Source organism: Mesoplodon mirus (genome assembly GCF_964341445.2).
Source record: "Mesoplodon mirus genome assembly, chromosome: 6".
Lineage (NCBI taxonomy): Eukaryota > Metazoa > Chordata > Mammalia > Artiodactyla > Ziphiidae > Mesoplodon > Mesoplodon mirus.
In genome coordinates this window covers 25,375,681-25,388,997 of record NC_138982.1, presented here as the reverse complement: position 1 = coordinate 25,388,997, position 13,317 = coordinate 25,375,681, and the positions used below count along the sequence as shown (strand labels likewise).

At 36.2% G+C, this 13,317-nt stretch overlaps 1 protein-coding gene across 2 annotated transcripts in view; it reads right to left on the bottom strand.

Moving 5' to 3' along the window:
* Positions 1 to 13,317, bottom strand: part of ZNF385D (zinc finger protein 385D) — a gene marked incomplete at both ends in the record, with an annotated part of 955,511 nt that overhangs the window by 131,025 nt on the left and 811,169 nt on the right. For both annotated transcript variants that reach the window (XM_082624858.1, XM_082624859.1), the window contains one exon: positions 6,578 to 6,688. In XM_082624858.1, coding sequence (XP_082480984.1) covers positions 6,578 to 6,688 — 111 coding nt within the window. The remainder of the gene's footprint in view (positions 1 to 6,577; positions 6,689 to 13,317) is intronic.

Genomic DNA, 13,317 nt, shown 5'->3' with positions numbered 1-13,317 from the left:
GGGACTTAGCAGCAGCAGCAATAGACTTAAAGGGGTTGAGAGTTTTTAATAAATGCAGCTTTGCCAGGGACAAGTGGTTCCTGCCGTTTTTAAAAGGTAAAAGGTAAAGATTTACGAGGAGTGGGCACCTCAGATCTTAACTCAAAGATACACTAAGATGCACAAAGATGCTTTCAACTTATAGATCCCTATAAGTAGTTTTTTTTTAAAGAGAGATATATTCAAGCTTCTGTATTTCTTAAGAAGTAGTTTAACATTTGAAGAATGAAACAATTGTAACTTCATTTTTAGCCAACAAAGTAAAAATGACCTTTCTGTTTCATTCACTATAGAATTTATAATCCAATTGTTTACATGTTGTAGTTTATAATCCTTAAAACGTGGCTGTAAGGAATGGCTAGTCATTTTAAATGAGATGATTGTGGAACTTGTAAGTTCAATGAAGAGCCCAAGAACACACAGCCAATTAAGAGAAGACAAATCTAGATGACAGGATGTCAAATTCCTGATCGGATGTTTTTCCTACCATTGCACTCGGCTTCTCTGGATGCTGTTTTCAGGTTTGGGTTTTGATGTGTATCCCCCATGCATAGATCTGTATTAACCTTTCTCCTAGGATATGGAATAAAATGCTAAAATCTGAATGAGACAAAAATAATATCTATGAACTTTCCTGGGCGTGTCTCAGACTGAAGACACTGCCAGAAAGAGACAAGAAATACTTAGAAAAGTGTAACTGAGATCTTCAAAATATAATTTTTAATTTGGGATAAAACATGCAGTTTGAAAACCATAATAGGATAGTAGATGCAACCATCCTTTTTCCTTTAAAAAACTTAAGCATGCTCATGAAGGAAATTTGGAGAATAAAGTAGGAAGTAAAAGAATAGTTCTTCAACTCCAATACAACCACCATTAGTTTTTTTTTTTTTTTTCTCTCCATCTAGGCAGCATTTCCTTTAAATATCAGCCTCCACAAATAATATCGATTTAAATATTTTAAAAATGTGTCTTAAGATATGATGTTAACAAAAGTATAATTATCTAAGTTTGGTCATTTTGTAGGAAGAAATATTCCTATTAACATCTTCATCATTATATTGTCATGTTTGGTAATGGAAGTTTTGACAGAGATATGAATTAAATTCAGATTTATTGTTTCGTTTCACTACATATCTGGTTTCTAAAGTGCAGAACAATAATGATTTCTATTTTATAATACCATTGGAAAATGTAAATATCAATTATACTGGTGATGATCCCAAGGATTCCCTTTGGAGGGGTCTGAGATCTGTAATTAATGTTATCTTCTTTCTCTCTTTTGGTTGTTTTATAAATTTACTTATTTTATTTATTTATTTTTGTCTATATTGGGTCTTCGTTGCTCCGTGAGGGTTTTCTCTAGTTGCGGCGAGCCGGGGTTACTCTTCATTGTGGTGTGCGGGCTTCTCATGGCAGTGGCTTCTCTTGTTGCGGAGCGTAGGCTCTAGGTGTGTGGGCTTCAATAGTTGTGACACGTGCACTCAGTAGTTATGCCTTGCGGGCTATAGAGCGCAGGCTCAGTAGCTGTGGCGCATGGGCTTAGTTGCTCCGCGACATGTGGAATCTTCCCAGAACAGGGCTCAAACCCGTGTCCCATGCATTGGCAGGTGGATTCTTAACCACTGCACCACCAGGGAAGCCCTAATGTCGTCTTCTAATGAAGATGCTTTTCCTCTGGTTCATAACAGTCCCCTGAAGTAATTAATGCTTGGCCATCCTGAGTCATAAAGGATTTGTTGTTCCTGTATTATACTTCAGTAGTTTGCATTTATATTTAAAGTTTCACCATGTTTATGACTGAACTGTGTGAGTGAACAGGATTGGTGCCGTTTGGGAGGACTTGTGAGTCATTGTGGTGGAACCTAGCCCTCAGTAAGGGTGACCTCCACAGCAGCTCTGACTGCCCTGGGTTAGTTCCATGGAGGAAGGAGCCCTCAGGCTTTTTCTTTGGGACAGCTGGACTGGGCAGGAAACACACAGGATGCCACCTATGCCATTGTTGTAGCAGCTGCTGGATCTCTGGATGGACTTGCTGCCCTACCTGGAAGCAGAAACATCCTGGAAATGGACACCGACCCTGTGTGGCTAGCCTCTGACTAGGTGGCCTGGTATAAGCCTCCTACACTCTCTCTACACTTCAGTTTCCACTGTGAAATTAGCAAAAGTTTCCTTCCATTTATAACATATCATGAAATGTCCTTTTGGGGATATTAACCAGAGTGATGATCAGATACCACAATTTTATGATCCCTCAGTTTTGGGGCCTGAGATCTTATTTCCCATTCTATAAACAGTCATTGAGTAATTAATCATTTTCTACCTCACTTAATAATTTTACATATATGCTGGCCTTGCTGTAAGTTGTCTTTCAAAGGCACACTTACTAACTGGTCCAGGCCAATGGTAATTTATGCTGATTTTAAGATGTTGATAAAATAATTGGACAAATTACAACCTTTCATTCTTTAATTGGAAGCTTTCTGCATATCCTCGTGTGTGTTTCACATAAATGTCAAAAAGAATTTTTTTTTCCAAATAAAATGCCTTCACCAGGAGAAGGCAATCTGATTTAAAGTGCATACAATATAATGTGCCACTTAGAAAGATATCTGCAGGGCTAAAAATGGAAAAAGTACTGTACAGGAAACAGGTATGGCATAACAGCAAACTACAGACTTTATAATACGAAGGGTTAAAAAAATAAAAACTTAGAGGGAAAGGAAATTGAATTTTCATGATGCAGACATGAAAAGAACTAGAAGCTATTATTTTCATTGGAAGGGGAAGAAGCTTTGAAATGTAAAAAGGTTCACAAGGCAAAAATACTTTCCTATGTGATAGAGGATTCAACCAAGTGTACAAGTGAATTACAGTGTTACATTTCCAGATTCTAGATTTAAGAATGGAAATAGCAAGATAAATTCCAGATTTACCTGGAAAGAGCAAACAGGCAGTTGTATTGGGATTTAAAGCTTTTTGGGAATAAAATGCTCGATATCTATATCTATACATCTATATAAATATATATATATATATATATATATGTATATATACACATACATATGTACGTATTTTCTTTTTTATATATGAATGAATGAATGATAAATCCAATTGATCTTGGCATTCAGTACTAAATATTTCATGAAATTAGTATTTATAGATATGACCAGTCAATAAGTAAACAAATCTTATATTTTCAGCACATTAGTTCCCCTTTATTGACATAATAATGTTATGGAGATATTTAAAGTCTCTAAAGGAGTTTCTACTCCTGTATTTCAATTTTGCAATAATTATATTTTGTTTGTAAATCACAGTTAATATGTTGCTATGTCATTTATAAACTCAATAACATTGGGTCTTCCTATTAAAAAAAACTGCAATTTAAAAAACTTGCACTGCATAGTGAATTTATATTCAAGGTTCAAGGCAAGGAAAAACATAAGGACACTGAATTCATGTGTCCAGTTTATACAGACCAAAGATTTGGACTGGGTAATTATCTGATAAATTCAGGTGGTCATGAGATTCAGTTCAAATGTAAGTCAAACATCCACATGAGTATCTATGGTAGGCAGGATAATGATGTTTAAGTCCTAATCCCTGGAAATGATGGATATGTTACATTACGTGGCGTGACAAAGGAGATTAAATTAGCAGATGAAAGTAGGTTGCTAAACAGCTAAATTTAAAATAGAAAAGTTATTCTGGATTATCCAGGTGGGTCCATGGTGATCACAAAGGTCCTTCAATGTGGAAGAGGGAGGCAAAAGAGAGAGAGTAATTCCACATGAAAAGAACTCAACTGGCCTTGTTGTCTTGAGGATGGGAGGGGGTCACGAACCAAGAGGGCAGCTTCTAGAAGCTAGAAAAGAAAGGCAAGGGGACTTCCCTGGTGGTCCATTGGAAGACTCCACACTCCCAATGCAGGGGGCCCGGGTTTGATCCCTGGTCAGGGAACTAAGATCCTGCATGCCGCAACTAAAGATCCTGTGTGCCACAACTAAGACCCAGCACAGCCAAATAAATAAATAAATAAATAAATAAACATTTTTTTTTTTAAAAAAAAGGAAAGACAAGGAACTGAAATTTCCCCCAGAGTCCCTGAAGGGGAATCACCCTGCTAACACCTTGCTTTCAGCCATGTGAGACCCATTTCTGACTTCTCACCTCCAGAACTATAAACTAATAGAGCTGTGTTCTCTTAAACCACAAAATTTGTGGTGATCTGTTACAGCAACAATAAAAGTTTAACACAGTAACCATCTAATGAGTGGTCAAGCCTGAAATTGTTTAATTATGACCAAGACTGATTCTTGTCCATCTTCCAAATACCTTGGCCATTTTCCTTTTAGAGAAACCTGAGAAAGTTGTAAGAAAGAGAAGCAATTTCCCTAATAAATACATATTGATTCCTATATCACTTTGAAAATTCATTAGCAAATGAATACGAATACATTTTTATTCTCTTACTAAGAAGTAAAATAATATTACATTTTAGAAAAGAAATATGCAAATCTTTATTTTACATTGTGTTCTTTATGTTAATAATCATATATGGAAACAGTGTGTTTCCTAAAGCATACCTAACAGTATTTCTAAACTTTTTAAATATGACTTTGATATCCATCTACAGGATTAGTAGAAACACCTGCCAAAAAAAAAGACCAATTGTGTCTTGAAGTGGTGAGTTACCCATCACTGGGGATAATCAACCCAAAGACCTAGTCTAGATATAGCATATTGTTTTCTTACATTTAGTGGGAGAGTGGGTTCAACGAGCTTGAAGTCTCATTCTGGCTTCCAGTTTACAGGAAGTTTTCTTAATATAGAGAAAAACATTAGCAGTGAAATCGTTGGCAGAAGGGTTGATATTTGAAACAGCCCCTATTAGACGTAAGGAGTGGGAAACAGGGCTCCTCAGAGACTTTTGTAACATTATCTGATCAGTACCAAAGTGAAATATCAATACGATTTAAGAAGAAAAGGAATAAATAAGGACACACTTAACAATTATGGAATTATATGATTGTTTGCTGAGTATTTCAAAATGATCAAAATTGCAACTGTTGAGTTCAGAACTCTTATTTGCAAGTCAGGAAAACTGTTTTTTTGTGTTTTTTTTTGTTTTTTGTTTTTTTTTTTTACACCAGATGGAAGAGGTTATTATATAACATTCATCACTTGAAATGTTTTTTAATAAATTAAACTATAGTAATTTTCTTAAAATTCAAATTGAATCAAGGTGCTCAGTATTCAAAAACAAACAACAAAACAAAACAAAAAAAACAAAAGACCACTCTTCAAATAAAATGCTGTATGTTCAGTGTATTCTTTTTACAGCAGCAAATGCCATTCAGGTGCTATGCAAACAATCTATTCCTCTTCTTAAGCCAACAGAAGGAATGTTATAAAATTACCAGATGATTATACTAGTAGGTATGATTTCATAAGACAGTAGCAATCCTTATACAAATGAAATGCTCTCACGGAAGGAAAAAGCCACTTTATTTATGCCACATCTATTTCCCGTGCCTGATTATCTCATATGAAACCCTTATCATCAGATCAGCTAAGGGACACACTTGCCTAGGGTGATTAAATACTGGAAGGCCTAACATTCTCCAGAATCCAGAGCTGTTTGGTCATCTCCATACAGCATATCCATTTAGGGCAAGATCATGGCACCCTGGAAAGGCCACTTTGATAGAAGGGGTCCTCTGTTTACCAAGAGTGCCAACAAGATGTTCAATTTTTATTCCTTCCTAACCAACGTTCCTTTTCTTTTCTGTATCTCAGGATCGACTCCATCCCAAAGTAGGTTGGCGATGGGAGGCAGTAATTTTTCATATTGACCACAAGCAAAATTAGCTTCTGTGATGAATCCAGAGTCCACACTGTCCCTTAGAAAAGGTATAAAAGATGAGGATCCCTCTCTGTGAATAACTTGCAAAGTGTCAGGTCTACACTGTCTTGCTTCTGTCATGTTCTCCACTTAACTTTTAGTCATGAGGGGCTGGGGTCCTTTGAGGTCTTCAGAACCCCCTGTTAAAATGCTAATACTTCTAGGTCAGTGACTGGAGGTCTCTAACACAAATACAATTAAAGACACCAGAGATCTGCAATTGGGGACCATCAGGGCAGGAGAAGAGAATTTACAAAGCCAAAATCTTGGCTTTGAAATATAATCTGGGACCTACCTTATTTCAGAGGTGTGATTTACTGAAAGCCTCGTTAGTCCTAAATTTTTACTACTCCCCAAAGGCAAAGTGTGTTATCTAAATTTAGCATTCCCAAGAGACTAAAAAATACCATTAAAGTGCGAGTATACCAGTTTGTTTAGGTGTGAATTTTTTGTAGAATACAATGAAACATAATATAATAAAGTCCAAAATTAAAGCACATAAGGAGTTAAAATGTTATCTTTGAATCTTGATATGCACAGTTATTGGAGAAAAATGTTTAAGAAATCTCTTCTGCAAGATTAGAACAGCAGAATACATTTTTTTCAGTGAATACTAAATGATAAACTTACCTCAGAATTAAATCTCAACTGGCAAATGTTGCATGATATGATTTGCTTTCTTCGATGAGGAAGAGGAACCCCGAAAGTATGATTTATTACAGCTTTCTGAATCGGGTCCATCTGTAATGAGAAAAAAAATACAACAAATAGAAATAAAGCTTGTCAGTTCTATTGGAATGTTGCATATTTCATTAAAGAACCAATCCGTACAGCTTCAATCTATTGCTTACATTATAAAGAACATTTTTATTCTAAGAAATGGCATTTCTACTTTCTTGAAAAATAGACAACGATGAGCCCGAAGCACAGTATGATAAGGAAATGATAAATATACCCATTAGAGTCTGCATGCTAAACGTTTTTCTCATTTAGGATCAACAATTGTCTCAGTTTGATAATCCTCAAATATAATTAAAGGTTTATCAAAACTCAAGTTATTGTGAATGCCAGAAACCTTACACAGAAGTTAGTCTATGCCATTGCCCCAAAGGGACTTCAAAATAGACTTAGTCAGATGAGCAGCTATGAAAATAGCTTAAGCCCCATTATGGATAATTAACCTTATGCTATGTTTGGTATCTTTCTGCCTTAAGAGTGTAGTATAGATTTCCCCTGCTATCTGAAAGTAGAAGCCACTACCTTAGGACACATCTTGCTAACGGCTGCACAATGTAAATCTAGATAAAGCACAGATTCGCACAGACACAGTTCAAAGCCATGGTGGCTGGAGGCTGAGATGCTGAGTGTAGTTGCCTGGGGATCGGATGGAGCTTAGAGACGCCAGCCTTGCTGCTCAGGGTTCATGCTGCCTCTGTAAGAGCTGCTGCAAAACAAAGGCTGAACATCACTTTCGCTGTTTGCCTTTCTGTGTAAAAATGAAAATCCTCTTTGGATTTCCTTTGGTTAGCAGAAACAGGTACTAATACAAGTCTTTGGTCAAAGTGTGGTGACATAAAGAGAAGTTTGGTAAAGCAAGGGTTACCTGTACACAAATCCTGCTTTCTAAGTATTCAGACATGGAGCTATGGATTCTTTCAACAATCATTTACTGATCACCTAATACATACTGCTATCCTATGGACTTACTGCTTGAGGTTCAGAGAGTTTGGGCCAGATGTCAGTTACTTCTCTTCATCCCATTCCCAGGACAGAACAAGTGACACTCAAAATATAACGTCAGCAACCTAGCTCTGATAAAATTTCACGTCTCCTCACCAAGCTTTGTCCCAGGGTCCACATCAGTGATTCCCAACTGTTAGAGTCAGATACAAATTTTAATCTGCTTCTTAATACTTGTGCTACCTCTTTGCTCATCTGCATCTATCTCTTAAGGTTGTGATGAAGTTTAAACATAATGATTCTTGAAATTACTTAGCACAGTACAGTGCTGGGCACATTAAAAGTCAATAAGTGGTTCTGGGAAAACTGGACAGCTACATATAAAAGAATGAAATTAGAACACTCCCTAACACCATACACAAAAATAAACCCAAAATAGATTAAAGACCTAAATGTAAGTCCAGACACTATAAAACTCTTAGAGGAAAACATAGGAAGAACACTCTTTGACATAAATCACAGCAAGATCTTTTTTGACCCACCTCTTAGAGTAATGAAAATAAAAACAAAAATAAACAAGTGGGACCTAATGAAACTTCAAAGCTTTTGCACAGCAAAGGAAACCGCAAACAAGAATAAAAGACAACCCTCAGAATGGGAGAAAATATTTTCAAACGAAGCAACTGATAAAAGATTAATCTCCAAAATATACAAACAGTTCATGCAGCTCAATATCAAAAAACCAAACAACCCAATCCAAAAATGGGTGGAAGACCTAAATAAACATTTCTCCAGAGACATACAGATGACCAACAAACACATGAAAAGATGCTCAACATCATTAATTATTGGAGAAATGCCAATCAAAACTACAGTGAGGTATCACTTCACACCAGTCACCATGGTCATCATCAAAAAATCTACAAACAGTAAATGCTGGAGGGGGTGTGGAGAACAGGGAACCCACATACACTGTTGATGTGAATGTAAATTGATACAACCACTATGGAGAACAGTATGCAGTTCCTTAGAAAATCAAAAATAGAACTACCATATGACCCAGCAATCCCACTACTGGGCATATACCCAGAGAAAATGATAATTCAAAAAGACACATGTACCCCAATGTTCATTGCAGCACTATTTACAATAGCTAGGCCATGGAAGCAACATAAATGTCCATCAACAGAGGAATGGATAAAGATGTGGTGTATATATACAATGGAATACAAACTCAGCCATGAAAAGTAACAAAATTGGGTCATTTTTTGAGACATGGTTGGACCTAGAGATGGTCATACAGAGTGAAGTCAAGTCAGAAAAAGAAAAAGAAATATCATATATTAACACATATATGTGGACTCTCAAATGATATAGATGATCTTATTTACAAAGCAGAAGTAGAGACACAGAGGTAGAGAACAAATGTATGGATACCAAGGGGGAAGGGGGGATGGTAGGAATTGGGAGATTGGGATTGACATATATACACTATTGATGCTATGTATAAAATAGACAGCTAATGAGAACAGACTGTATAGCACAAGAACTCTACTCAATGCTCTGTGGTGACCTAAAGGGGAAGGAAATCCAAAAAAGAGGGGATATATATATATATATATATATATATATATATATATATATATACACACACACATATAGCTGACTCACTTTGCTGTAGAGTAGAAACTAACACAACATTGTAAAGCAACTATACTCCAATAAAAAATAATTTAAAAAAAGTGTCAAGGGGCTTTCCTGGTGGCACAGTGGTTAAGAATCTGCCTGCCAATGCAGGGGACACAGGTTTGAGCCCAGGTCCAGGAGTATCCCACATGCCATGGAGCAACTGGGCCCGTGTGCCACAACTACTGAGCCTGTGTGCCACAACTACTGAGCCCACGCACCTAGAGCCCATGCTCCACAACAAAAGAAGCCAGCGCAATGAGAAGCCTGTGCACCACAAGGAAGAGTAGCCCCCGCTCACCGCAACTAGAGAAGGCCCGCGCGCAACAACAAAGACCCAACACAGCCCCAAAATTAATTAATTAATTAATTAAATAAACCTAATGAATAAATAAATAAATAAATATTAAAATGAGTCAATAAATGTTGTCTATTACATTTTCCCTTTTGCACATCCCATGTGATGATCGAGGTTAACAGGTACCTCACACTCCTGTGGTCTTTGTTGGCACACCTTCCATTTCTCACATGGCCAAAAAACATTTCAAAATGATCCCAATGTTGTACATAGAGCCATCGTTTTTGTTGAATGCTTGTAGACTTTGGAACTCTTAACTCTCATCAGATACAAAATTCTTATGAGAGTCTTCACAAGTGGTTGAGCTAGCTCAGAAAAGATTTGACATACACACAAAAGCTAAGAACGTGTCTGTGAAACGATGCTCTAATATTCAGCTTCTGGGATACATAAGAGTTCATTAATTAGCCTAAACCAGTCATTGATACATTCCACCTCCTTTTGTGTATTTCAAATCATCAGAACCAGCTAACTCATAAACCCTCTTCACTGGTTAGGAGCAAGTTTCTATCTACATTCACAACTCCTAAAAGGTTGTCTAGACACTCAGTGCACTGTTCTAAGTAATAAGAGTAACAACATCAGCAAGAGAAATAATAGCCCTCAACATTTATTAAGTGCCTCCATGTGCTAAGTACTAGGCTGGGTGGTTTATATATTAAACAGTTATGATCAGGAAGAACTCATGGGTTCTCATTTTTATCTTCCATCATCACTTTAAATTTTTTCTCATGTTAATCCCAGATTCTGGATGAAGCTCAACAGCCCCATCATTTTTCTGGTCACTTCCAGGAATTAGCACATTCTAGGATCCCCTCCCTCTCCTTCCAATTCTACCATATTTTCTTTTTATCCAGTTTTATGTAAGTATAATGGATGTACAATAAAATTCACCAATCTTAAGTGTACGATTTGATGAGATTTGACAAATAGATACAGCCTTAATAATTATCATATAGAATATTTCCATTACCCAGAAAGTTCCATCCTGTCTTCTGTAGTCCATTCCTACCTCCATCCAGCCTCTGCAAGCACTGGTCTGCTTTCTGTCACAATATTTTTCCATCTTCTCAAAGTTCATACACATGGAATTGTACAGTATGTGCTCTTTTTTGTCTGGCATCTTTCATTCACTATGATGCTTTTAAGATTCATCTATGTTGTTGCATCTATCAGTAGCTAATTCCTTTTTATTGCTGAGTAGTATTCCTTCGTATAGATATACCCCTATGTGTTTATCCATTCGTTAGTTGATGGATATTTGAATTGTTTCCAGTAAGTTCTATAACTTTTTCAAATCTTAATACATAATCTAAGCACATTCCTAAATTCAGTTCAGCATCTTAATCCAAGCATTAAAAATTAACATAAAATTACAGTTTCTTTATCTTAGCTTGAACCTGCTCTAGAGGAATAGTGTGAAAGGTCAAAGGACATGGTACAGAATTCTTCTCTAGATACACTGCCAAGGCCCCCATCCCAGGTAAGTCAAACTTCCATCAACCCCACCTCACCCCTATTTCCTCAGAACCAAAATGGACAATGCACAGGTCTTGAGAAACCCATTGACCACACAGATGAGTGAATCTGGGAGGCTTCGAGAGCCCACTTTCTGCTTCCCAGGATCACTCTTATACGGCTCTAAAAATACCATCACAATGCTTCTGTGACAGCACAGAGAACACTGGGACATAACTTCCCTTTCAGCCAACAGCTAAAGAAAAATTAAAAGCTGAAAGAGGTACTTATTTAGAGGTAGCTGTCTCATCATGTTCTGTTGTATCTGTTCTGTCTGCACAAACGGGGTCCATTTCTATTAGGGATCAGGTGAATTATGCCTATATTCCATTCAGGAATACTGAAGTCCCCTTATAATGACACTTTGAAATAAAAACGAATTACAGATTTATACTAAGGGCTCTCTGAAAATACACACTGTTGAGTTTTTATCATATTTCACAAGTAACATATTATTTTGTCTTTCATTAACACTGGACACTTGCAGTGACCACATTCAATCCGGAAAAGACTAGGAGGTATTTTGGAAGTAGACACTTCATACAAATGTGTCATATTCTCTAGATTTAATTCTTTTGTTTGAATTGAACTTTGTTCTGATCACTGTTGCTATAAAATCAAATTTCCAAATGCTAGGTAATGTATTCTAATTCAGAGACCATTTTATTTCCCAGTATACTTAAAAAAAATGCACAACCGAATTGTATTTTAATGATGGCTTCCACAAACATAGTTATACCATCAAAAGTAATTATATTTTATTATTTTAGAAACCTAGTACAACAGAATGACAAAAGTTTAATGCCTTTATTAATGAAAGTAAGTTATAATCACCTCTATAATATATATATATCTATAAATATATGTAAAACCACTTACAACAAGGGATTATAAAAGAGTGAAATCTAAATAATAACCAGTTCTGTTGTTAAATAGTTAATTAAATGATACCACATGGTATATAACTAAAAGTAGCATCTACTGTCACTCAGGGGAAACACACACAGCCACTTCGATCATTTTGTCCAAACACACCATTATTTACCATTATAATCAAACATTTTGTTCAAAAACAAAGTCACGTATGTTGGTTTTCTCCCCGTGAACCAACAGGTCTTATCTCTCAAAATAATCACACCTATTTTGTGTATGTGTATTATCATTAGGAATTTGTCTACAGAACCAGTCTGAAGAAATGCCAATGTGTGTAGGAAAGAGAAAAGGGATTCTTGGGTCAAATAAGTTATAGGAAATCTAGGTACCACAGCCTGGACATTCACAGTGTACATCAAATATTAAATTCACTGAGATGTCTCACACACACAAAAAAATCTGCTTTAAATAATTTCTAAAATAATATAACCAAAGCTTTTGCTGTTTTCTTTGTTTTTTAAATTTAGCATCTTTGTTCAATGCATAGTTTAAAAAATAGTGATCTGGTAAAATAAAATCGTTATATGAATATGAATAAGATGTAATGTCTTCGTACAAAATGAAAGTCACTAAAATAAACATGCAATACACAGAAATCAGAGCCAGACATTTCACTGAATCCATGCAGCCCTGAATTAAAAATGAAAAGAAATGGTAAAAGCTACATGGCATTTTAAGACATTTATTTAATTTCTAAAGTGGGAAATTTTGAAAACTAAAATTTTCTAAATACATTATCTGCCCCTCCCAAAACCAACAAACAAAAGTGAAGAATGATACACTAGCTATTGATATGCTTACCCAAACTATAGAGTAAAATTCAAATTCAAACTCAGTCTATGGACTTATATAAAGCCAAATGAATAAGTTTTCCTTCATTTCAAGTTTAAGGATCTTTGCATTTCTCTCCCAGGCCTAGCCTTTCCCTCATCTCCACTCAGGGCTTTCTGCTAAATTGATTTGTAAATGAGTAACCAGTGCCACAGTTCTTCTCAGGGAAGTCAGCCACAGTTCTTTCCCTAGATTCCCTTTCCTAGGATGCTGCTGTGTTTTCAGGGAGGATGAGGCTTAACCCTGAGTTTACATTTCCTGCTCCAAGAGACCTCCCCTCTTTCTGTTCCCATTAGTACTGTGGCTTTCAAATCAAAGAATAAGAAGTTAAATGCCAGGAAGTTAGAAATATACAGGTTGTCTC